At 47.3% G+C, this 23,936-nt stretch overlaps 3 protein-coding genes across 3 annotated transcripts; 1 reads left to right on the top strand and 2 right to left on the bottom strand.

Annotated features, from left to right (window-relative positions):
* The first annotated feature begins 952 nt into the window (after positions 1 to 952).
* LOC134858812 (cystatin-F) lies at positions 953 to 4,188 on the top strand. Its single transcript, XM_063874950.1, has 4 exons — positions 953 to 1,727; positions 2,724 to 2,890; positions 3,309 to 3,428; positions 4,045 to 4,188. Exons 1-4 carry the CDS (start codon positions 1,679 to 1,681, stop codon positions 4,123 to 4,125), a joined length of 417 nt encoding a protein of 138 aa, XP_063731020.1. The 5' UTR covers positions 953 to 1,678; the 3' UTR covers positions 4,126 to 4,188.
* Positions 4,189 to 5,917: 1,729 nt separating this feature from the next.
* Positions 5,918 to 16,737, bottom strand: apmap (adipocyte plasma membrane associated protein). The gene is given in 10 exon segments (XM_063874949.1): positions 5,918 to 6,892; positions 7,607 to 7,711; positions 7,713 to 7,800; positions 8,004 to 8,138; positions 8,257 to 8,431; positions 8,530 to 8,646; positions 9,013 to 9,105; positions 10,198 to 10,313; positions 11,975 to 12,091; positions 16,588 to 16,737. Coding segments are annotated over 10 exon segments (1,248 nt in total). The 5' UTR covers positions 16,680 to 16,737; the 3' UTR covers positions 5,918 to 6,682.
* Positions 16,738 to 18,196: 1,459 nt separating this feature from the next.
* LOC134858799 (oocyte zinc finger protein XlCOF6-like) lies at positions 18,197 to 21,779 on the bottom strand. The gene is made up of 3 exons (XM_063874929.1): positions 21,568 to 21,779; positions 21,263 to 21,329; positions 18,197 to 20,974 (listed from the first exon to the last, which is right to left on the bottom strand). Exons 1-3 carry the CDS (start codon positions 21,664 to 21,666, stop codon positions 19,320 to 19,322), a joined length of 1,821 nt encoding a protein of 606 aa, XP_063730999.1. The 5' UTR covers positions 21,667 to 21,779; the 3' UTR covers positions 18,197 to 19,319.
* Positions 21,780 to 23,936: the final 2,157 nt, after the last annotated feature.

The raw sequence follows: 23,936 nt of genomic DNA, 5'->3' as shown, positions 1-23,936 counted from the left end.
GCTGGAGACCAGGGGACACTAAAGAGAGACGCACACAGCTGGAGACCAGGGGACACTAAAGAGAGACGCACACAGCTGGAGACCAGGGGACACTAAAGAGAGACGCACACAGCTGGAGACCAGGGGACACTAAAGAGAGACGCACACAGCTGGAGACCAGGGGACACTAAAGAGAGACGCACACAGCTGGAGACCAGGGGACACTAAAGAGAGACGCACACAGCTGGAGACCAGGGGACACTAAAGAGAGACGCACACAGCTGGAGACCAGGGGACACTAAAGAGCGACGCACACAGCTGGAGACCAGGGGACACTAAAGAGAGACGCACACAGCTGGAGACCAGGGGACACTAAAGAGAGACGCACACAGCTGGAGACCAGGGGACACTAAAGAGAGACGCACACAGCTGGAGACCAGGGGACACTAAAGAGAGACGCACACAGCTGGAGACCAGGGGACACTAAAGAGAGACGCACACAGCTGGAGACCAGGGAACACTAAAGAGAGACGCACACAGCAAGAGACCAGGGGACACTAAAGAGAGAAGCACATAGCTGGAGACCAGGGGACACTAAAGAGAGACGCACACAGCTGGAACTGGAGTGCTGGGGGACGTTCAGGATCATGAAGCTTTTTTGTCAAGTTTTTTATTTTGTCGCCAACATTTTCTTTTCTCATCATTTCCCTTTTTGTCAGCGACTGCTTCTCGTTTGCTTTCTGCAGCTTTTAGTAAACGCTGCTGAATGTTCTCTAGATGCTGCAGATGTTGAAGAGCTGCTGCAGATGTTGAAGAGCTGCTGCAGATGTTGAAGAGCTGCTGCAGATGTTGAAGAGCTGCTGCAGATGTTGAAGAGCTGCTGCAGATGTTGAAGAGCTGTTGCAGATGTTGAAGAGCTGTTGCAGATGTTGAAGAGCTGCTGCAGATGTTGAAGAGCTGCTGCAGATGTTGAAGAGCTGCTGCAGATGTTGAAGAGCTGCTGCAGATGTTGAAGAGCTGCTGCAGATGTTGAAGAGCTGCTGCAGATGTTGAAGAGCTGCTGCAGATGTTGAAGAGCTGTTGCAGATGTTGAAGAGCTGCTGCAGATGTTGAAGAGCTGCTGCAGATGTTGAAGAGCTGCTGCAGATGTTGAAGAGCTGCTGCAGATGTTTCTGCATGAGTTTCTTCCTGTATCTGATCCTCTCTGTCGGCCTCTGCAGTCTGGGTATGAAGGAGAAGTTTCTCAGAAGCCACAGGAGGATGTTTACAGCTTCATGGTAATCATCAGGTGTAAACAAAGAGCAGCAACATGTACTCCTGGAGATTCAGAGAAATGAAAGCATACATTCCTGGTGTTTGCTCTGGATTTGCATGTTTTTCTGTGATTTTATTGATCTGTATCATGATAAGTATTCAGGTCATTGCATCAATAAAAACATGCGAGGGGAATCCTTCAGGAACAGAAGTATGAAATATATTCCTCATTTCTTCTGAATTCTTCACAAACTTTGAGCCTTGTTCAGAGACGTATCTGCTGTCCCTGAGGGGACAAAGGACAGCACCTCATGGTGAGATCTTTCAGTTAGACCTTTCATCACCGTCAGCTGGTACTGAGCTGCAGTGCATGCTGGGAAACTGAGTCTTCTTTTGAGGAAGTGTGCTCACAAGCAGAGGAAGCACACCCCAGGAAACAGAGTGCATGATGGGAGTGAAGACACTGCTGCTCGCCTGGCTGCTCGCTGATCTGGGTAAAACTCCTCATGGTTCCTCTTAATGATTCATGTTTGTAGAGATGCTGGGTGAGGGTCCATGGCAGGACCCAGAACCCGATCTGGGCTTCATCTCTGGGCCTGTCTTCAGGTTGGGACTGGGGTGTCAGGGATCAGGAAGTACAGACTCTTCCTGCCTTAGTGTTTGGGTTCCTTAAAGCTGCAGGATGAAGACAGACGTCTCTGCTGGTTCCACAGAGGATCAGGTCTCAAGAGTTTAAGGGTTCTGGGTTTAAGTATCTTAATGCAGACAGAAGGAGAACCAGATCCTGAGCTGCAGAGAGCTGATTGTAGGTCCCTCCCTATTGCAGACTGCATCTAATTTCCAGCCGATTAAACTGTATCACCTCGGAGTTTCCCTCAGGGAAGGTTGAGGGTTTGTTTCTGACTCATTTAGTAACGTCTTCAGGGACTTCCTGTTTCATTTTAAACTCAGCATGTTAAATGTGGGGCTTAATGAAACCCTTTGGGACTCAAAACGATGCTAATGCTAATGCTAGTCTATGTTAGCATTAGTAGCTAGCCTTCACTGAACACCATGATGTCAACAGTTCTTCCTCCTCTGCTGAACCCCATAATACCTCCAGCAGCAGCACGGTTCAGGTAGCTACGGATAAAGGAAGTCCCTCCTGACGTCTCTATACCGCAGATTGGTCCATTTCAGAATAATATCTCTGATATGTTTTATAATGACTGATCATTAAAGTGTTCTCAGAGCTGGTAAAGGTGCAGCTACTTTGAATGGCTTTGTATACTGCAGGGTAGCTGCTGGATTTACTGCAGGTGAACTACAGTCTGATTTAAGGGGGATTATATTCATTAATCCAGATCTGCCTAGCAACTACAGGGATTAAATAATGTAGAGTACAAGAAGTACACCACTGACCTCTGAACTGTAGAGTAAAAGTACACAGTATTATCAAATTATGAAATTATTATCAAAAAAAGTACCTGTGGTTTCCACTTCCTGTCCAGGGGGGGGGCTGGTGGACGGCGGCTCAATGCCTGGCTCTTTGAGCGACGTCAGCAGGACGGACGGCGGCCTGAGGCGGGTCGTCCTCACCGCCGCTGGCCACTTCAATGACCAATCAAACGATGCCTTCCTCTTCAAACCGTCCGCCATTATCCGGGCGCAGCGGCAGGTACGCCAAACAGGTGACATGACTTCCACTTCCAGTCCATTTAGTGGGTGTGGTCTAAGTATTTACTTCGCTAACACGTTAGCATTATTAGCATAGTGTTGATTACCTTTCATTGAGCTGATGCTTTATCAGCCCCTAGTCTCTAAACTGGCCCCTAGTTTCTGGACCGGCCCCTAGTCTCTGTACCAGCCCCTAGTCTCTGGACCGGCCCCTAGTCTCTGGACCGGCCCCTAGTCTCTGTACCAACCCCTAGCCTCTGTACCGGCCCCTAGTCTCCGTACCTGCCCCTAGTCTCTGGAACAAGCAGGATGACAGTGTAACCGGCCCTGGTCTGGATGTACTGGTCTTTATGCAGTCTATGGTTCTGATGTGCTGGTCCGGTTTCTCTGTTGAGGTTCTGGCCCCTTGTGTGTCTCAGGTGGTGAAGGGAGTCCGGTACATCGTGGATTTGGAGATTTCCAGAACGCTGTGCCGTAAACGGAACCACAACAAGGATCTGTCCAGGTGTGACCTCCAGCCTGAAGGACGGCTGCAGCAGGTGAGACCCACAGAGTTAGACTGGATCAGGTGAGACCCACAGAGTTAGACTGGATCAGGTGAGACCCACAGAGTTAGACTGGATCAGGTGAGACCCACAGAGTTAGACTGGATCAGGTGAGACCCACAGAGTGAGACTGGATCAGGTGAGACCCACAGAGTTAGACTGGATCAGGTGAGACCCACAGAGTTAGACTGGATCAGGTGAGACCCACAGAGTTAGACTGGATCAGGTGAGACCCACAGAGTTAGACTGGATCAGGTGAGACCCACAGAGTTAGACTGGATCAGGTGAGACCCACAGAGTGAGACTGGATCAGGTGAGACCCACAGAGTGAGACTGGATCAGGTGAGACCCACAGAGTTAGACTGGATCAGGTGAGACCCACAGAGTGAGACTGGATCAGGTGAGACCCACAGAGTGAGACTGGATCAGGTGAGACCCACAGAGTGAGACTGGATCAGGTGAGACCCACAGAGTGAGACTGGATCAGGTGAGACCCACATGTTTTCTTTAGACTGATCTGAATAAAGGACATAAACCCTAACAGCTGTATAAACATCTGTCTGCTTTAGCTCCTCCCCTGTGAAGAATGAACTTCCTGTTGTGTTTCCAGACGTTTGAGTGTCACGCTGTGGTCTGGGTCGTCCCCTGGAAGAACGAGACCAAGACTCTGGAGTTTGACTGTAAGACCTGAAGACGTCTTCCTCCTCACCTGTCCTCCTGTCTGTCCTGACCAATAAAGCCTCTCCATATCACAGCTGGATGTCTCTTCTGTCTTAAAGGTCTCCTATTATGCGATATTTAAAAATATATTGTGGGGCTATCCATAAAAACTTGTCTGAAGTGTTTTGCTGAAAATACCAAACAGATCCCCCAGTGTAGCGTGCCTCATCCCCCTCTATTTCAGCCCTGTTCCTGAAGGGCTGATTCTGTGACTGTCGCTTTAAGTTTGATCTGAAGCTGGCCAAACCCCTTCAGAGCTGATGCTGGCCACGCCCCTTCAGAGCTGATGCTGACCACGCCCCTTCGGAGCTGATGCTGACCACGTCCCTTTGGAGCTGATGCTGGCCACGCCCCTTCAGAGCTGATGCTGGCCACGCCCCTTCGGAGCTGATGCTGACCACGTCCCTTTGGAGCTGATGCTGGCCACGCCCTTCGGAGCTGATGCTGGCCACGCCCCTTCGGAGCTGATGCTGACCACGTCCCTTCGGAGCTGATGCTGACCACGTCCCTTTGGAGCTGATGCTGGCCACGCCCCTTTGGAGCACAGCTCTGTCTGAAGAGAGGAGTTTCTGACGGAGAGACTCAGCTAAACGCTGCCGTGATTGAACCCCATATGATGTTCCAAACCACATCCAGCATTATTTCTGAAACACTTCTCAGAGTTCAGCTCTAGAACAGAGACATTACACAACCACTCTCAGTCCCTCCTGCAGACATCCTGCTCAGACACACAGAGCTGCTGCGGAGGGGGTTCAGCTCCCGGCTGTATATTGTGGACGATAGGTTGGGACGTGTCACGTGGGGGGGACGTTGCCAGGAGTTCAATGTAAAGCCAGCCCACATTTCGGTTATGACATCATGACCGAAGCAAATCTGGATCAGTTCGTTTGTACCCCCGTTTTTAGAGATGTGGGTAAGGAGGAAAAGAGAGAGGGTTGTATTTTCTGACACTTTGTGAGTCTCCTTACACACCGGGACACATATTTATGTATGAAAGACAGCAAAAAGTGCATTTTGCACAATAGGGGACCTTTAGTTGAACTCTGGGGGTCGTGCAGCGAAGGAGAACCTGGATTTCCTCTTGATATATTAAAGAGGGTCTCGCGCTCCTATCGGCTAGAGCTCTGACACATTGCACATGATAGGCTAAGGGGCGGGACATCTCTAAGCTGTTGACCAATCACAACAGAGCAGAAATGTCTCTAAAGTGAATATCTGTCACACTAACATCTCTTATACCCCAAACTTAATCTATAAATCTAAACGACTGATTAAATAAATAAAACACAGATTTAATGAATGTGTTTTATTCAAAATCACACACACACACACACACACACACACACACACACACACACACACACACACACACACACACACACACACACACACACACACACACACACACACACACACACACACACACACACACACACACACACACACACACACACACACACACAACTACATTTGACTCATCATGAAAGAACCCCCCCAACTGACATCATGCTAAATATCATGGACGCTAACATCCCAACACCTGGTCAGGACTCGTACCTGTGTGTGTGAAACCAGAGGGACTCAGGACTGGGACTCAGGACTGGGACTCAGGACTGGGACTCAGGACCTCAGGACTGGGACTCAGGACTGGGACTCAGGACTGGGACTCAGGACTGGGACTCAGGACTGGGACTCAGGACTGGGACTCAGGACTGGGACTCATGCAGGATAACAGTACAGGCTCGACAAACAGGGCGACGTCATTAAAGATGGACCAGAATTTAATACACAACAACAAAATATTCCTGAAGCGACCCTCAGTTTCTCTCTGCTGCTCAGATCTGACCTCAGAGCAGAGGGATAAAGGTTGTTGAAAGGCCGGCCCGTAGAGAAATGAAGTTAGCTTAAATATAAAGATGGCTAAACTCATTAGCATAGCTTGCTAGTGACGCTACAGTGAGCAAGCTAACCCGTTAGCCATCAGAGAGCATTAGTGGATTTTATTCTCAGCAGGTCAGCATCATCACAGACTCAGAAACTAAACTACCCCCCCCCCACAACCCCCCATCTCCCCCACCCCCTCCTCTAGAAACATGATTTAATGGACAAAGTTGAACCCAACACGACTCAGACGTTAGCATTAACCCCAGCGGAAGAAGCTTCCCATAGTCACTGTTTGATCTCCTAGTAGAACCAGTACCAGAGGTTCTAGTGACCCTGGTGGGCGTGTTTCACTTCCTCCGACATAGACAAGCTAACGGGTAGATAAAGAAAGTGAAGCACAGTAAAGAGGCAGCAGAACACAGAAGCCCGGCCATGACTCAGCATTTCCTCTCTGACCCCTGGTCTGGAGGTCAATGGTGAGATCCCATAGGACCGCGGGGATGCTGCCTTCAGGGCGGGTGTAGGAATACAGGTTTGATACGCAGGTTCTCTACAGAGCTGTGGTGTGGACCCTGTCACTGCGCCGCCACGCAGCTTCCTGCTGCTTCAGGACGTCCTGCTGCGGCCGTGAGTCGGCCGCTCCTCTAGACCTTGTTCAGGTCCAGTTTGGCAATGTACGGTGAGCGGAAGGAGCCCAGGTACAAACTCCCGTCGTGCTCATGGACCTCGCTGATGTAAGCTGCCACCAGGCCGCCCGGGTCGTGGAAGCTGCGAGTGCAAACTCCGCCGTCATGCAGCTCCGCCACGAGACTGTAGCGAGGCACAAACTTCATCAGCACCTCGGGACTGAAGAGCTGCGGGGAGACAACCACACTGGAACTACTTTCTCTGTAGATTTTAACAGAGACAAACAGCCAGAACTACTTTCTCTGTAGATTTTAACAGAGACAAACAGCCGGAACTACTTTCTCTGTAGATAACAGGGAGAAAAACAGCCAGAACTACTTTCTCTGTAAATAATAACAGAGAGAGAAATAGCCCGAACTACTTTCTCTGTAAATAATAACAGGGAGAGACACAACCGGAACTACTTTCTCTGTAAATAATAACAGGGAGAGACACAACCGGAACTACTTTCTCTGTAAATAATAACAGAGAGAGACATAGCCGGAACTACTTTCTCTGTAAATAATAACAGAGAGAGACATAGCCGGAACTACTTTCTCTGTAAATAATAACAGGGAGAGACACAACCGGAACTACTTTCTCTGTAAATAATAACAGAGAGAGACACAACCGGAACTACTTTCTCTGTAAATAATAACAGAGAGAGACATAGCCGGAACTACTTTCTCTGTAAATAATAACAGAGAGAGACATAGCCGGAACTACTTTCTCTGTAAATAATAACAGAGAGAGACACAACCGGAACTACTTTCTCTGTAAATAATAACAGAGAGAGACATAGCCGGAACTACTTTCTCTGTAAATAATAACAGGGAGAGACACAACCGGAACTACTTTCTCTGTAGATTTTAAAAGAGGGAAATGGCTAAGCATTAGCTGACCTTGAAGATGAACTTCTTGATCCAGGGCCTCTGGGACAGGAAGTCCATCATGGAGAACCCGGGGTTGGGCCGCACCGCCGACATGGCCACCCAGTACCCCCCCCCCGGAGCTGGGCCGCACGTTGTCAGGGAAACCGGGCAGATTGTCCACGAACGTGTCCATCCCTCCTTTGTTCAGCCCGGCCACGTGCACTCTGCCAGACACACAGAGGAGCGCGCACGTTAGAGGAGTGCGCACGTTAGAGAAACGCGCACGTCAGAACTGTTTTATTTACAAACAAATGAGGAAACAAGCCTTCAGACAGACCCCTGATGTGGGTCTTCAAACAGACCCCTGATGTGGGTCTTCAAACAGACCCCTGATGTGGGTCCAGGTCAGCTGAGGCACTGTGTTTACCTGCGGATCCGGGCCATGGTGGTCTCGGCCACCAGCACCGACTCCTCGTCAGGAAGCAGCTGGATCCCATTCGGGAACCTGAGGTTCTCCATCACTACCGTCAGCTCCCGGGTCTCCAGGTCCAACTCCAGCACCCTGCAGCACACAACGTGGGCTTTTATTGTGAAACACCGGGAAGAAGTGTCACAGCAACAGAAGCTTTTATTGTGGAAAATGAAAAACAGCGATGGCCCCGGTAACGGAGAGGGGGTACCTCCCGTCGGCCGTGGCCTCCATCAGCAGCTGCAGGTAGTCCCTGCGCTGCCACCTGCTGCTAGAGTCGGTGAAGTACAGCTTCCTGCCGTCCCGTGTCACCGCAATGTCGTTGATGAACGACAGCTTCCTGCCGGCCACCAGCTGCCCCCCTGTCACCAGCCGCGTCGTCTCTCCTGCAACCAGACTCACTTTAGAACCAGGTTCCAGGTCATTCAGGATATGACCATAAACTGGCATCAATATCTGATCCTATACAGGTGTCACCTCTGACCTGTGGACGGGTTGACCTCGAACACCCCCAGGTAAGCGTCGGCCACGAACAGTGTCCCGTTGGGCCCCGCCCGGAGCCCCAGGGGCCGCCCACAGCTATCCTCCTGCTCCCTGGAGCCTGCACACACAGCACACATCAGACTGAACCCTGGGATAATTTATTTCTCCGGTAAAGATCTGACTTCAGTCTACAGCCCTAAACATTCAGGAAGCTGACTCTCTTATTGTGAAACAGGAAGTGAGTGTCTTATTGTGGTGGCGCTTTGAACAGGAGGCTGACTGAGGTTGAGTAACTGGTGCAACATGAAGCTTCAGGAACATGAAGCCTGTCATTCCCTCAGAGCAGCTGAAGACTCAGTGTGGAGGAGTGAGTGTGTGTGTGTGTGTGTGTGTGTGTGTGTGTGTGTGTGTGTGTGTGTGTGTGTGTGTGTGTGTGTGTGTGTGCAGCTCCACTGTGGTTGTGCTGCTGGTCTAACATCCTCACCACAGGGAAGCTTCCCCAGCCGCGTCACCGTGTGGATCCTTCGGCCAATCAGCCTGACGATCTTCCCGTCAGCTGTTCCCGCGTACAGCACGTCTGCAGAGAGACAGACGGAGCATTATGAATATTTTGACAGTGTTGGAATGTGTTAATCCTCTAGAGCAGTGGTTCTCAACTGGTGGGTCGCGGACCCATTTTGAGTGGGTCGCAGATACGCAAGTGGAAAAAAAAAGAAAAAGGGGGGCTATCTACCCTCATCCACAACTTAGAGTAATTTACACAGCTGCTGCTCTCTGTGAGGAGCAGCTGCTGCAGCTGTCAGAATAAAAGATAAATACATTTAAATATAATGTAAGAATTAGGGATCACCGATTGAAACAATGTCGGCCGATGTTAAGAATAACATCTATATTTTTTACCAATACCGATGTTTTACTATGTGAACTGTAATAGTAGCATAATGCAGATAAGGCAGCCTATCCCTCTAAGACAGAGAGGGGGGTACGTGTCAGAGCCAGAGAGAGGTTGAGCGAGCCATAGTGAGTTTCTGGAAGTTAACGGGAGTAGCAGCAAGTATAACAAAGTCACAGATATAACGACGGCCTCCCAAGGGTTAGGGTGTCTTAGTCTCTAGAGGTGGAGCACAGAGATGTTTGGAAGCCTCTAGAGGTGGAGCACAGAGATGTTTGGAAGCCTCTAGAGGTGGAGCACAGAGATGTTTGGAAGCCTCTAGAGGTGGAGCACAGAGATGTTTGGAAGCCTCTAGAGGTGGAGCACAGAGATGTTTGGAAGCCTCTAGAGGTGGAGCACAGAGATGTTTGAAAGCCTCTAGAGGTGGAGCACAGAGATGTTTGGAAGCCTCTAGAGGTGGAGCACAGAGATGTTTGGAAGCCTCTAGAGGTGGAGCACAGAGATGTTTGAAAGCCTCTAGAGGTGGAGCACAGAGATGTTTGAAAGCCTCTAGAGGTGGAGCACAGAGATGTTTGAAAGCCTCTAGAGGTGGAGCACAGAGATGTTTGAAAGCCTCTAGAGGTGGAGCACAGAGATGTTTGAAAGCCTCTAGAGGTGGAGCACAGAGATGTTTGAAAGCCTCTAGAGGTGGAGCACAGAGATGTTTGAAAGCCTCTAGAGGTGGAGCACAGAGATGTTTGAAAGCCTCTTTAGACTCAGTGAGGCCCGGAGGATCACCTCCGATGTTGGCGATTGACTCGGGTCCGAGGAGGTGATCTTCGTAGAGTCTCTCAGCCTCACGCAGCTTCAGGTTGGGCTCCCAGCAGCCTTTCATCTGGGGGGGCTCCTTCAGACTGCAGCACACAACACAAGGGGGGGGGGGGGTTTAAAACGTAAACATATTTTTGGGCCATGAATTTAGAGTTTAATCTGTAACTGAGACGCTTTCTTGCTGATTTTACAGTGGAGGAAATACGTTTTTGATCCCCTGCTGATTTAGTAAGTTTACCCACTTACAAAGAACTGAACAGTCTGTCATTTTTATGGTAGGTTTATTTGAACAGTGAGAGACAGAATATCAACAAAAACATCCAGAAATTTACACTAAAAAAGATGAACATTGATTTGCGTTTAATTGGGGGAAATAAGTATCTGATCCCCCTGCAACCAACAAGGATTCTGGCTCCCAGGGACCGGTTAAAGAAATCCTCTGGCTTTAAGAAAGTACTCCTGATGTCACCTGGATAAAAGACACCTATCCACAGTCAATACATCAGATAACAACCTCTTCATCGAGGACCAGAGACAGGTCTGTGATCATGGTGGATCTAATGTCTAAGGACATCAGGGACCAGATTGTGGACCAGCACAAGACTGGAATAGAAGACAAGACCACCAGCAGCAGCCTGGTGAGAGAGAGACACCTGGTTTGATTATTAAAAGATGGGAGAAGCACAAAATGACCATCAATCGCCCTCGGTCGGGGGCTCCACCATCTAAGATCTGGCCTCTTGGGGCATCAATGATCCTGAGAAAGGTGAGGGGTCAGCCAAGAACTGCAGGAGGGACTGGTTAATGATCTGAAGGCAGCTGGGACCACAGTCCCCAAGAACACTACTGGTAACACACTGCGCTGTAATGGATTCAAATCCTGCAGCGCCTCAAGGTCCCCTGCTGAAGAAGGCACATGTACAGGCCGTCTGAAGTCTGCCAGGGATCCTCTGAAGGGTCCAGAGGAGGCTGATGAGAAGGGGAGGAGCTCAGAGGAGACCCATCAAGATCTTTGGGATCAACTCCACATGTCGTGTTTGGAGGAAGAGAAATGCTGCCTATGACCCAAGAACTCCATCCCCAGCGTCCAGCATGGAGGTGGAGACATGATGCTCTGGGGGGGGGGGTCCTCTGCTAAGGGGACAGGGCGGTTCACCGCATCGAGGGGAGGATGGAGGGGGCCAGGTATCGCAGAATATCGGCTGATAACCTCCTTCCTTCAGCCAGGACACTGACCATGGACATGGATAGGTCTTCCAGCTCCACAATGACCAAAACATACAGTCAAGGCAACTAAGGAGGGGCTACAGAAGAAGCCCATTAAGGTGAGGGAGGGGCCGAGCCAGTCTCCGGACCTCCATCCCATAGAACTTCTGTGGAGAGAGCTGAAGCTTCCAGTGGCCAAGCATCAGCCTCCAAACCTGAAGGATTTGAGAGGATCTGCAGAGAGGAGAGGACCAAACTCCCCCCTGAGATGTGAGCAGACCTGGAGACCAACTTCAAGAAGCACCTGCCCTCTGTGCTGTCCATCAAGGCTTACTGAGGCCTGTTCTGGGATCAGATACTGATGTCCCACCATTACATGCACATTCATTTATATATTTCTGATCTACATTTCTGGATTTCTTTTCTGATATTCTGTCTCTCACTGTGAACATAAACCTACCATTAAAAGTATAGACTGTTCAGTTCTTTGTAAGTGGGTAAACTAACTACATTGTGTGTGTGTGTGTGTGTGTCTCACCTGAACACCTCGGGGTGGATGGGGGACTCGAGGACGAGGAGGATGAAGAGCAGAGGGAGCAGCAGGAATCCACCCAGAGACAGGAGCGTGACCTGGAACACCTTCCCGCTGTAGGTGCTAACAGCAGCAACACATATAACATATATTATATATAAATATAACACATAAATACAATAAATATATATCTAAATGTAGATTCATTAATTCAAATATATTAAAGATAAATAATAATAATAATAATATATTTAATATACACCCTATCAAATGAATCTAATAACAATCGTCTAAAAGTTTTTCCTCACTTTTTATATTTAGCATTCCTGAAATAATTTACCCATGAACTGGTGTTTTCAACCAGTATTCAACCAGTATTCAACCAGTATTCAACCAGTATTCAACCAGTATTCAACCTGTATTCAACCTGTATTCCAACCAGTATTCAGCCTGTATTTCAACCAGTATTCAACCAGTATTTAACCAGTATTCAACCTGTATTCAACCTGTATTCCAACCAGTATTCAACCAGTTTTCAACCAGTATTCAACCAGTTTTCAACCAGTATTCAACCAGTATTCAACCAGTATTCAACCAGTATTCAACCAGTATTCAACCAGTATTCAACCAGTATTCAACCAGTATTCAGCCAGTATTCAACCAGTATTCAGCCTGTATTTCAACCAGTATTCAGCCTGTATTTCAACCAGTATTCAACCAGTATTCAACCAGTATTCAGCCTGTTTATCAGCCTGTATATCAGCCTGTTTATCAGCCTGTATATCAGCCTGTATATCAGCCTGTATATCAGCCTGTATATCAGCCTGTATTCAGCCTGTTTATCAGCCTGTATATCAGCCTGTTTATCAGCCTGTATTCAGCCTGTTTATCAGCCTGTATATCAGCCTGTATATCAGCCTGTATATCAGCCTGTATATCAGCCTGTATTCAGCCTGTTTATCAGCCTGTTTATCAGCTGTATATCAGCCTGTATATCAGCCTGTATTCAGCCTGTTTATCAGCCTGTATATCAGCCTGTTTATCAACCAGTATTCAGCCTGTATTTCAACCAGTATTCAACCAGTATTCAACCAGTATTCAACCAGTATTCAGCCTGTATATCAGCCTGTATTCAGCCTGTATTCAGCCTGTATATCAGCCTGTATATCAGCCTGTATATCAGCCTGTTTATCAGCCTGTTTATCAGCCTGTATATCAGCCTGTATATCAGCCTGTATATCAGCCTGTATATCAGCCTGTATTCAGCCTGTTTATCAGCCTGTATATCAGCCTGTATATCAGCCTGTATTCAGCCTGTATATCAGCCTGTATATCAGCCTGTTTATCAGCCTGTATATCAGCCTGTATATCAGCCTGTTTATCAGCCTGTTTATCAGCCTGTATATCAGCCTGTATATCAGCCTGTATATCAGCCTGTTTATCAGCCTGTATATCAGCCTGTATATCAGCCTGTATATCAGCCTGTATTCAGCCTGTTTATCAGCCTGTATATCAGCCTGTATTCAGCCTGTTTATCAGCCTGTATTCAGCCTGTTTATCAGCCTGTATATCAGCCTGTATATCAGCCTGTATATCAGCCTGTATTCAGCCTGTTTATCAGCCTGTATATCAGCCTGTATTCAGCCTGTATATCAGCCTGTATTCAGCCTGTTTATCAGCCTGTATATCAGCCTGTTTATCAGCCTGTATATCAGCCTGTATTCAGCCTGTTTATCAGCCTGTATATCAGCCTGTATTCAGCCTGTTTATCAGCCTGTATTCAGCCTGTTTATCAGCCTGTATATCAGCCTGTATATCAGCCTGTATTCAGCCTGTTTATCAGCCTGTATATCAGCCTGTATATCAGCCTGTATATCAGCCTGTATTCAGCCTGTATTCAACCTGTATATCAACCAGTATTTCAACCAGTATTCAACCAGTTTTCAGCCTGTATTCAGCCTGTATTTCAGCTGTATTCAGCCTGTATATCAGCCTGTATATCAGCCTGTATTCAGCCTGTATTCAGCTGTATTCAGCCTGTATTCAGCCTGTATTCAGCCTGTTTATCAGCCTGTATATCAGCCTGTATTCAGCCTGTATATCAGCCTGTATATCAGCCTGTATATCAGCCTGTTTATCAGCCTGTATATCAGCCTGTATTCAGCCTGTATATCAGCCTGTTTATCAGCCTGTATTCAGCCTGTATTCAGCCTGTATTCAGCCAGTTTATCAGACTGTTTATCAGCCTGTATTCAGCCTGTTTATCAGCCTGTATATCAGCCTGTTTATCAGCCTGTTTATCAGCCTGTATTCAGCCTGTTTATCAGCCTGTATTCAGCCTGTATTCAGCCAGTTTATCAGACTGTTTATCAGCCTGTATTTCAGCCTGTTTATCAGCCTGTATATCAGCCTGTATTCAGCCTGTATTCAGCCTGTTTATCAGCCTGTATTCAGCCTGTATATCAGCCTGTTTATCAACCAGTATTCAGCCTGTATATCAGCCTGTATTCAGCCTGTATTCAGCCTGTTTATCAGCCTGTATATCAGCCTGTATTCAGCCTGTATTCAGCCAGTTTATCAGCCTGTATATCAGCCTGTATTCAGCCTGTATATCAGCCTGTTTATCAGCCTGTATTCAGCCTGTTATTCAGCCTGTTTATCAACCTGTTTATCAGCCTGTATATCAGCCTGTTTATCAGCCTGTTTATCAACCTGTTTATCAGCCTGTATTCAGCCTGTATATCAGCCTGTATATCAGCCTGTATTCAGCCTGTATTCAGCCAGTTTATCAGCCTGTATTCAGCCTGTTTATCAGCCTGTATTCAGCCTGTATATCAGCCCTGTATATCAGCCTGTATTCAGCCTGTATTCAGCCTGTTTATCAGCCTGTATTCAGCCTGTTTATCAGCCTGTATTCAGCCTGTATATCAGCCTGTATATCAGCCTGTATTCAGCCAGTTTATCAGCCTGTATTCAGCCTGTTTATCAGCCTGTATATCAGCCTGTATTCAGCCAGTTTATCAGCCTGTATTCAGCTGTATATCAGCCTGTATTCAGCCAGTTTATCAGCCTGTATATGAACCAGTATTCAGCCTGTATTTCAACCAGTATTCAGCCTGTTTATCAGCCTGTATTCAGCCTGTATTCAGCCTGTTTATCAGCCTGTTTATCAGCCTGTATATCAGCCTGTATTCAGCCTGTTTATCAGCCTGTATTCAGCCTGTATTTCAGCCTGTATATCAGCCTGTTTATCAACCTGTTTATCAGCCTGTATTCAGCCTGTTTATCAGCCTGTATATCAGCCTGTTTATCAGCCTGTATATCAGCCTGTATATCAGCCTGTTTATCAACCTGTTTATCAGCCTGTATTCAGCCTGTTTATCAGCCTGTATTCAGCCTGTTTATCAGCCTGTTTATCAGCCTGTATTCAGCCTGTATATCAGCCTGTATATCAGCCTGTATATCAGCCTGTTTATCAGCCTGTTTATCAGCCTGTATTCAGCCTGTATATCAGCCTGTTTATCAACCTGTTTATCAGCCTGTATTCAGCCTGTATACCTTCAGCCTGTATATCAGCCTGTATTCAGCCTGTATATCAGCCAGTATATCAGCCTGTATTCAGCCTGTATATCAGCCTGTATTCAGCCTGTTTATCAGCCTGTATATCAGCCTGTATTCAGCCTGTATTCAGCCTGTTTATCAGCCAGGTATATCAGCCTGTATATGAACCTGTATTCAGCCTGTATATCAGCCTGTATATCAGCTGTATTCAGCCTGTATATCAGCCTGTATATCAGCCTGTATTCAGCCTGTTTATCAGCCTGTATATCAGCCTGTATTCAGCCTGTTTATCAGCCTGTATATCAGCCTGTTTATCAGCCTGTATATCAACCTGTATATCAGCCTGTATATCAGCCTGTATATCAGCCTGTATATCAGCCTGTATTCAGCCTGTATATCAGCCTGTATATCAGCCTGTATATCAGCCTGTATTCAGCCTGTATTCAGCCTGTGTTCAGCCTGTATATCAGCCTGTATTCAGCCTGTATTCAGCCTGTTTATCAGCCTGTATATCAGCCTGTATATCAGCCTGTATATCAGCCTGTATTCAGCCTGTATATCAGCCTGTATATCAGCCTGTATATCAGCCTGTATTCAGCCTGTATATCAGCCTCTATATCAGCCTGTATATCAGCCTGTATTCAGCCTGTTTATCAGCCTGTATTCAGCCTGTTTATCAGCCTGTTTATCAGCCTGTTTATCAGCCTGTTTATCAGCCTGTATTCAGCCTGTATTCAGCCTGTATTCAGCCTGTTTATCAGCCTGTATATCAGCCTGTTTATCAGCCTGTATTCAGCCTGTTTATCAGCCTATATTCAGCCTGTTTATCAGCCTGTATTCAGCCTGTTTATCAGCCTGTATTCAGCCTGTTTATCAGCCTGTTTATCAGACTGTTTATCAGCCTGTATTCAGCCTGTATTCAGCCTGTTTATCAGCCTGTTTATCAGCCTGTATTCAGCCTGTTTCTGCTCTAGTTATTTCCCTCAGTGTGGGAGAAGGCCGCTGCGGGACTCGAACCTTTGGCTCTCCGGACTCAGCCCGGTTATCCCGGTTCTTACCCGGTCCCCTTGAGTCGGTGTTCGGGCAGCTCGTCGGTGATGACCTGCGGTCGGTGGACCCGCCGGAATCGGAGCCCCTCCGTCTCGTTCATGGTGTTTATCCCGGTAACAGAGCGCGAGAGAGAAACGGAGGATACGTAGAGGACTGACAGCTTCCTATCTAAGGGAATTTCAAAATAAAATACCTGATGTCAAAACGCATCTTTTTTTGTCTCCTGAAGGTTAAAACATATATTACAAACTATTGTGATTTTTAATCATTGAATTAATATGATAAAAATAATCAGTCAGTTTTTAATTGGTATGTCTATATCAAAATAAATAAAATCACAAATGCATTTAAAGAAGAAAAATAAATACCGAGGTCTGACAGCTTCCTGTCTGCCGGACTTCAGAATAAAAGACCTGATGTGAAACGCTCACTTATTCTTTTGAATGTTAAAAAATATTAAACAACAAAAACATCATTGTTTTATTATTATATAAATACAACTTATATTTTTAAAAATACATTTATTTTAAATAACATGAAAAAATACTTTTTGAAATAAAAATTAATGTTTTTTAATTGTTATAATCATACTCTATATTTAAAAAATAAATTAAAAGAAAAATAACTAAAATATCATTAAAAAACTAAATAAATAATAAACAGTTTATTATGAAGTCAAATGTATTAAATATTTTAAATAAAAAAGTAAATACAAAAAAAATGTTTTTTGAAATAAAATCAGAATAACATAATAATTAATAATATATATTAGTTAAAAGAAATAAAGCGAAACACAAATATCAGAAGAGACCTGGATAGAAATATGTGAGACACAGGCGACCACTGTAAATTCAAGATCTCTAAGAGAGTTCGGCTGGAAGAATGTGGTGAGATTTTTCATAACTCCTAAATTAACAGCACTACAAACAGGCACGCAGAGCCGAGGCTTCTGCTGGAGACAATGTGGTACCCCTATGGCTAACCACTGTCATGTTTTTTGGGCCTGTCCGAAAATTCAGTCATTTTGGAGGGAGGTGTCAACCGAGATAAATAAAATAATAGGGGTAGATTTAGATTTAGATTTTGTTATTTGATATCTCGGTAAAATCCCGAAACAGTCCTACGTAAGGACAGGTACCTGTTGAAGATTCTTCTGGCAAATGGTAGGAAAGCCATAACCAGAAGGTGGTTGCAACCAGATCCTCCAACATTGAACCAGTGGCATGGGATCATTCAAGACATGTACTGTATGGAGAGACTTACCTTTGTTTGTTTGAAAAATGGATTGTGTATGCACCTTGAATAGTGTGACATTTGGCTATGATGTATGTGTATGTATGACTGTGTAAAAGAATATTTTGATTTGAACTGTATCACCCATGATGACCTCATGTTCCTTGTACACGTAAATAAAGGAGAAGTTAAAAAAATTAAATAAAGAAATAAAACGAGTAATGAAAAAATACAAAGTTCAAAATATAGAAACTTGAAGTAACGACGAATATAGACAAAAGAAAACAGCGATAATTCAAATAATAAAACTAAAGTAAGGCCAATTGAAAATGTACTGCCATTACACATTTAAAATGTCATGAAGAACAGAGAAACTGAGGCACGTTAAAGAAAGTGAAGTTTCTTTATGGTTTTTATACACACTGCACAGTGTTCATCTCACTTTTTATCTCCAAGTAATCTGTTCTGCACTAAATACAAAGATAATCTAAGATTCATTTCAGAAATCTCCGGGTCAGCTAAAGGCTGCACGGCTTTCAGAAATCCCAGAATGAGCTGCAAAAATAAAACATCTGAAAACTCAGAGTTTCATCCGAGGAATAAAAATCCTCCGATCTAAAACATGATGAGGTGAGGAGGTCAGGTGAGGAGGTCAGGTGACGGGGTTAGGTGAGGAGGTCAGGTGACGGGGTCAGGTGAGGAGGTCAGGTGAGGAGGTCAGGTGACGGGGTCAGGTGAGGAGGTCAGGTGAGGAGGTCAGGTGAGGAGGTCAGGTGAGGAGGTCAGGTGACGGGGTTAGGTGAGGAGGTCAGGTGATGGGGTCAGGTGAGGAGGTCAGGTGAGAAGGTCAGGTGACGGGGTCAGGTGAGGAGGTCAGGTGACGGGGTCAGGTGAGGAGGTCAGGTGAAGAGGTCAGGTGACGGGGTCAGGTGATGGGGGCCGGTGAGGAGGTCAGGTGAGGAGGTCAAGTGACGAGGTCAGGTGAGGAGGTCAGCAGCGATGTGATTGGCTGTGGGGCTGCAGCGGTGCCCCCTCAGGCTGCGATTGCAGGTGAAGCTGCGGCTGCAGGCGCTGCAGTGCAGCGGCCGCCCCCCTGTGTGAATCAGCTGGTGACTCTGCAGGTTGTTCTTCTGGCTGAAGCTCTTCCTGCAGACGCTGCACTCGTACGGCTTCTCTCCGCTGTGCGTGCGCCTGTGTCGGACGAGGTTCTGCGACACACTGAAGCTCTTCCCGCAGACCTCGCAGACGAACGGCTTCTCGCCGCTGTGTGTGCGCTGGTGCAGCTTGAGGCTGCCTTTGGTGGAGAAGGTCTTCTGACAGGTTGAGCAGCTGAAGGGCTTCCCCTCCGAGTGCACGCGGCGGTGCGTCCGCAGGTAGCTGAGCGACGGGGTCAGGTGAGGAGGTCAGGTGACGGGGTCAGGTGAGGAGGTCAGGTGAAGAGGTCAGGTGACGGGGTCAGGTGATGGGGGCCGGTGAGGAGGTCAGGTGAGGAGGTCAAGTGACGAGGTCAGGTGAGGAGGTCAGCAGCGATGTGATTGGCTGTGGGGCTGCAGCGGTGCCCCCTCAGGCTGCGATTGCAGGTGAAGCTGCGGCTGCAGGCGCTGCAGTGCAGCGGCCGCCCCCCTGTGTGAATCAGCTGGTGACTCTGCAGGTTGTTCTTCTGGCTGAAGCTCTTCCTGCAGACGCTGCACTCGTACGGCTTCTCTCCGCTGTGCGTGCGCCTGTGTCGGACGAGGTTCTGCGACACACTGAAGCTCTTCCCGCAGACCTCGCAGACGAACGGCTTCTCGCCGCTGTGTGTGCGCTGGTGCAGCTTGAGGCTGCCTTTGGTGGAGAAGGTCTTCTGACAGGTTGAGCAGCTGAAGGGCTTCCCCTCCGAGTGCACGCGGCGGTGCGTCCGCAGGTAGCTGAGCGAGCTGTAGCTGCGGTCGCACACTTCGCAGCAGAACGGCTTGGTGGCGCCGTGCAGCTGCAGGTGCGTCTTCAGACTGTGGACGCTGCTGAAGCTCTTCCCGCACTCGTTGCAGGCGTGAGCCTCCCCATCGCTGTGAGTGCGCTGGTGGCGTTTCAGTGCCGCGGCCGAGGAGAAGCTCTTCCCGCACTGGCTGCAGCCGAACGGTTTGATGCCAGAGTGGCTGCGCTCGTGAGCCAGCAGCGCACTCCGCTGCCGGAAGCCCTTCCCGCAGGCGTTGCAGATGAACGGCCAGTCGCTGCTGTGCACGGCGCGGTGCGTCTTCAAGTGTGCAGCCTGGCTGAAGCTGCGGCTGCACACCTCGCAGCTGAAGGAGCGGCGGCCCGAGTGGATGAGCCGGTGGCGCCGCAGGTTGACCAACACGCTGAAGCTTTTCCCGCAGGCATCGCAGCTGAAGGCCTTCTCGCCGCTGTGCATGCGGCGGTGCACGGACAGCGCGCTGCTGCTCGAGAAACGCTTCCCGCACTGAGTGCAGGCGTGCGGCCGCTCGCCGCTGTGCATGCGCAGGTGAGCGGTGAGGCCGCTGCGCTGGCTAAAGCCCTTCCCGCAGACGCTGCAGGGAAACGGCCTGAGTCCTTGATGCACAGTGCGTTGGTGCACGCTAAGGCTGCGGCGTGTGGTGAAGCCTTTCCCGCAGGAGGGGCAGGGGAAGGGTTTCTCCTTCAGGTGCAGCCGGCGGTGCACAGACAGCAGGCGCAGTCTGGAGAAGGTCTTCCCGCAGTCTGCACAGCTGAGGCTGACGGCGCTGGGACAGATGCGCCGGTGCTCCGGGAGGCAACATCTCGCCGCCACTGCCCTCCCGCAGGCAGAACACGCAACCCCCCCGGCAGACAGGTGCGTCCTCAGGTGGCTGCGGGTGCCAAATGTTTTCCCGCATTGAACGCAACGGTGAGGCCGCTGCCGGCCGTGCACTGTGCGCTGGTGTACGGTGAGGCTGCTGCGCGCCGAGAATGCCGCCCCACAGGCGGAGCAGCTGAAGGGCCGCAGTCCGCTGTGCGTCCGCAGGTGAGCGGTCAGGTTCCCCCACCGGGAGAAGACACGGCTGCAGACGCTGCAGCTGAAGGTCCGGCTGCTGCCTGCTGCACTGCTCTGCTCTGATTGGCTCTTTCCAGATCCACTGCTCTGGCAGGGCGCATCGTCTGATTGGAGGCTCACCTCCAGCTGAGCGGCAGGGGGCGGGGCTTGCTCGGCTGCAGAGAGAAACAGGAAGTAATTGAACCGACTTCAGCCCTGATCATCACTACAGGTGGTTTTATGGAACTTTACCTTTAATACGTGTTTGTTTACATGATGTAGTTTTTGATTGAAACATGAACGTCATTATTTTCTGCACATTAATGTTTTATATCTCCACAGTGAGAGGGTTCATGTGTGTGCAGGAAACACACACACACTTTATTATCATTATTGAGAGAAGAGGCTGCAGATAGCTTTGTCATCTTATTATAACATAATGCTTATGATCATAAAATCCTCACTGAGGTTCAGCAGCGCCTTCAGATCCTGCAGCAGACCCTCACACAGCCTTTCAACCACTGCCAGCAGCTGCAACACACACACACACACACACACACACACACACACACACACACACACACACACACACACACACACACACACACACACACAGTTTTATAACTCAGCAACACAGAGTAATAAATCCGTATTTAAAGTCTTTAAGTAAAATAATAATATTCGCTAAATATTACAAATAAGATTATGCATCAATAACTCCTGAGACTGTGAGCTGTGTTTATTAATAATACAGTATCGCTATAATGACCTCAGTTTTCGGGTCCTCGCTTTGCTTGAGTTTACGGCGGAGTTCGGATCCGGCTGAGAGCCTGAAGTCCTCCAGCAGCCTCTCCACAGAGCACAGCATTTTACATCTTATTTCATTTATCCAAACCACACTTATTTAAACTTTAAAAAGAAGTACAGAATAAAACCTGAAGACCGAGTCACAACGGCCATTGCTGCTTCTTTACTGACAGCCGTGTTTACGACAGCAACAGCAGTGTTTACGGCAGCTGCCCCCCTCCGGTTGGAGTCTGGAACTACAACAACAAAACAGAAATATATAAATACAGTGTAAGTAATAATATCTATATTTAAAATACAGATATAGAGACATATTCTTTACGACTACCTGAATCATTGACTTTATAAAACGTATTTCTAGCTGGTTTATATATATGGTTTATTATATTTAAATAAATACATATATTAAAGTAAAAACTGGAGGTAACAATAAACTAATAAAAGATAAACTAAGTAAATACTATATCATCCAATATTTCCATTTTCATTGAAATTAATTCTATATATTAATAATTATATGTTGGTAGCTTTAGTAAAACTATAAAACATTTAAATCAACGATATTATGAGTATTTGACAGTAAAACTGGAATTAATGACAAATGTTTGAATATTATTATGATTATAAATAGTAATAATTATATGTTGCTAACGAAAAAAAATCATATAAACACATTTATTTTGTTTATTTAGACTACTTTTATTTGTCTCACTACCTGGATTTTTTGCACAATATTTAATGAATATTTACACTACTTGTATTTATGTTACCTAACTACATGTACCGACTAAATACCCCTCTATATTTATTTATATTTGCAAAACTGACATTCATATTTAGCTATTATCTTTATTAATATATTTGTTTGTATAATTACTTACTGATTTTTTATATTTACGCTATTTTTTAATTTATTTAAACTTGCACCTCTTTTAATTTAATGCAACACTGTAATAGTTTAACCAATATGTACTCTTGTATTTATATGTTTCTGACCAGCTTCATGTAGGAACAGTTTCCCGACAGACTAGCAGGGGGTAGCAAAGACTAGCAGGGGGCAGCAAAGACCAGCAGGGGGCAGCAAAGACCAGCAGAGGGTAGCAAAGACCAGCAGTGGGCAGCAGAGACCAGCAGGGGGCAGCAGAGACCAGCAGGGGGCAGCAGAGACCAGCAGCGACCAGCAGGGGGCAGCAGAGACCAGCAGGGGGCAGCAGAGACCAGCAGTGACCAGCAGGGGGCAGCAGAGACCAGCAAAGACTAGCGGGGGCTGCCAACAAACCCTCATTTACTGTTTTTTTCCATCTCTAAAACACTTCTTTTGAAAGCAGCTCATTTTCTCAAAACACTAAACACAATTCACAAAACCACACACTCAAAGTGCAACACACTTCATATATCCTGCAAAATGAAGCACTGCACCCACAACTCAAGGCTGCTGAAGGTTCTCTAGATGCTGCTCATGTTTCCTCAGGCTGCTGAAGGTTCTCTAGATGCTGCTCATGTTTCCTCAGGCTGCTGAAGGTTCTCTAGATGCTGCTCATGTTTCCTCAGGCTGCTGAAGGTTCTCTAGATGCTGCTCATGTTTCCTCAGGCTGCTGAAGGTTCTCTAGATGCTGCTCATGTTTCCTCAGGCTGCTGAAGGTTCTCTAGATGCTGCTCATGTTTCCTCAGGCTGCTGAAGGTTCTCTAGATGCTGCTCATGTTTCCTCAGGCTGCTGAAGGTTCTCTAGATGCTGCTCATGTTTCCTCAGGCTGCTGAAGGTTCTCTAGATGCTGCTCATGTTTCCTCAGGCTGCTGAAGGTTCTCTAGATGCTGCTCATGTTTCCTCAGGCTGCTGAAGGTTCTCTAGATGCTGCTCATGTTTCCTCAGGCTGCTGAAGGTTCTCTAAATGCTGCTCATGTTTCCTCAGGCTGCTGAAGGTTCTCTAGATGCTGCATGTGTTGAATGATTTGAGTTTCTGTATCTGATCCTTCCTGAAGCTGCAGCTCCTCCTGAGGGCCTCCCCAGGAGCATCAGAGAGAGGTGAATGGACATTAACAGTGTGTGAGAGTGTTTGTGTGATACAGTGTGTGAGAGTGTTTGTGTGATACAGTGTGTGAGAGTGTTTGTGTGATACAGTGTGTGAGAGTGTGTAGATGGAGTGTGTGAGAGTGTGTAGATGGAGTGTGTGTTTGAGAGGATTTCCTGGAGGATGAGATGAGAATCCTCAAGTTCAGATTAAAGATCCATGAGCCGGATAATTAATGTGTGTGTGTGTGTGTGTGTGTGTTTGTTAATGAAAGCTAACAGATGCTGCTCTCATTTAAAGGTCAAGTGGGGTCAATGAAGC

Source organism: Eleginops maclovinus, chromosome 22 (genome assembly GCF_036324505.1).
Source record: "Eleginops maclovinus isolate JMC-PN-2008 ecotype Puerto Natales chromosome 22, JC_Emac_rtc_rv5, whole genome shotgun sequence".
NCBI classification, from domain to species: domain Eukaryota; kingdom Metazoa; phylum Chordata; class Actinopteri; order Perciformes; family Eleginopidae; genus Eleginops; species Eleginops maclovinus.
The sequence above is the reverse complement of the archived record's forward strand: the minus strand, read 5'-3'. Positions and strand labels throughout refer to the sequence as shown.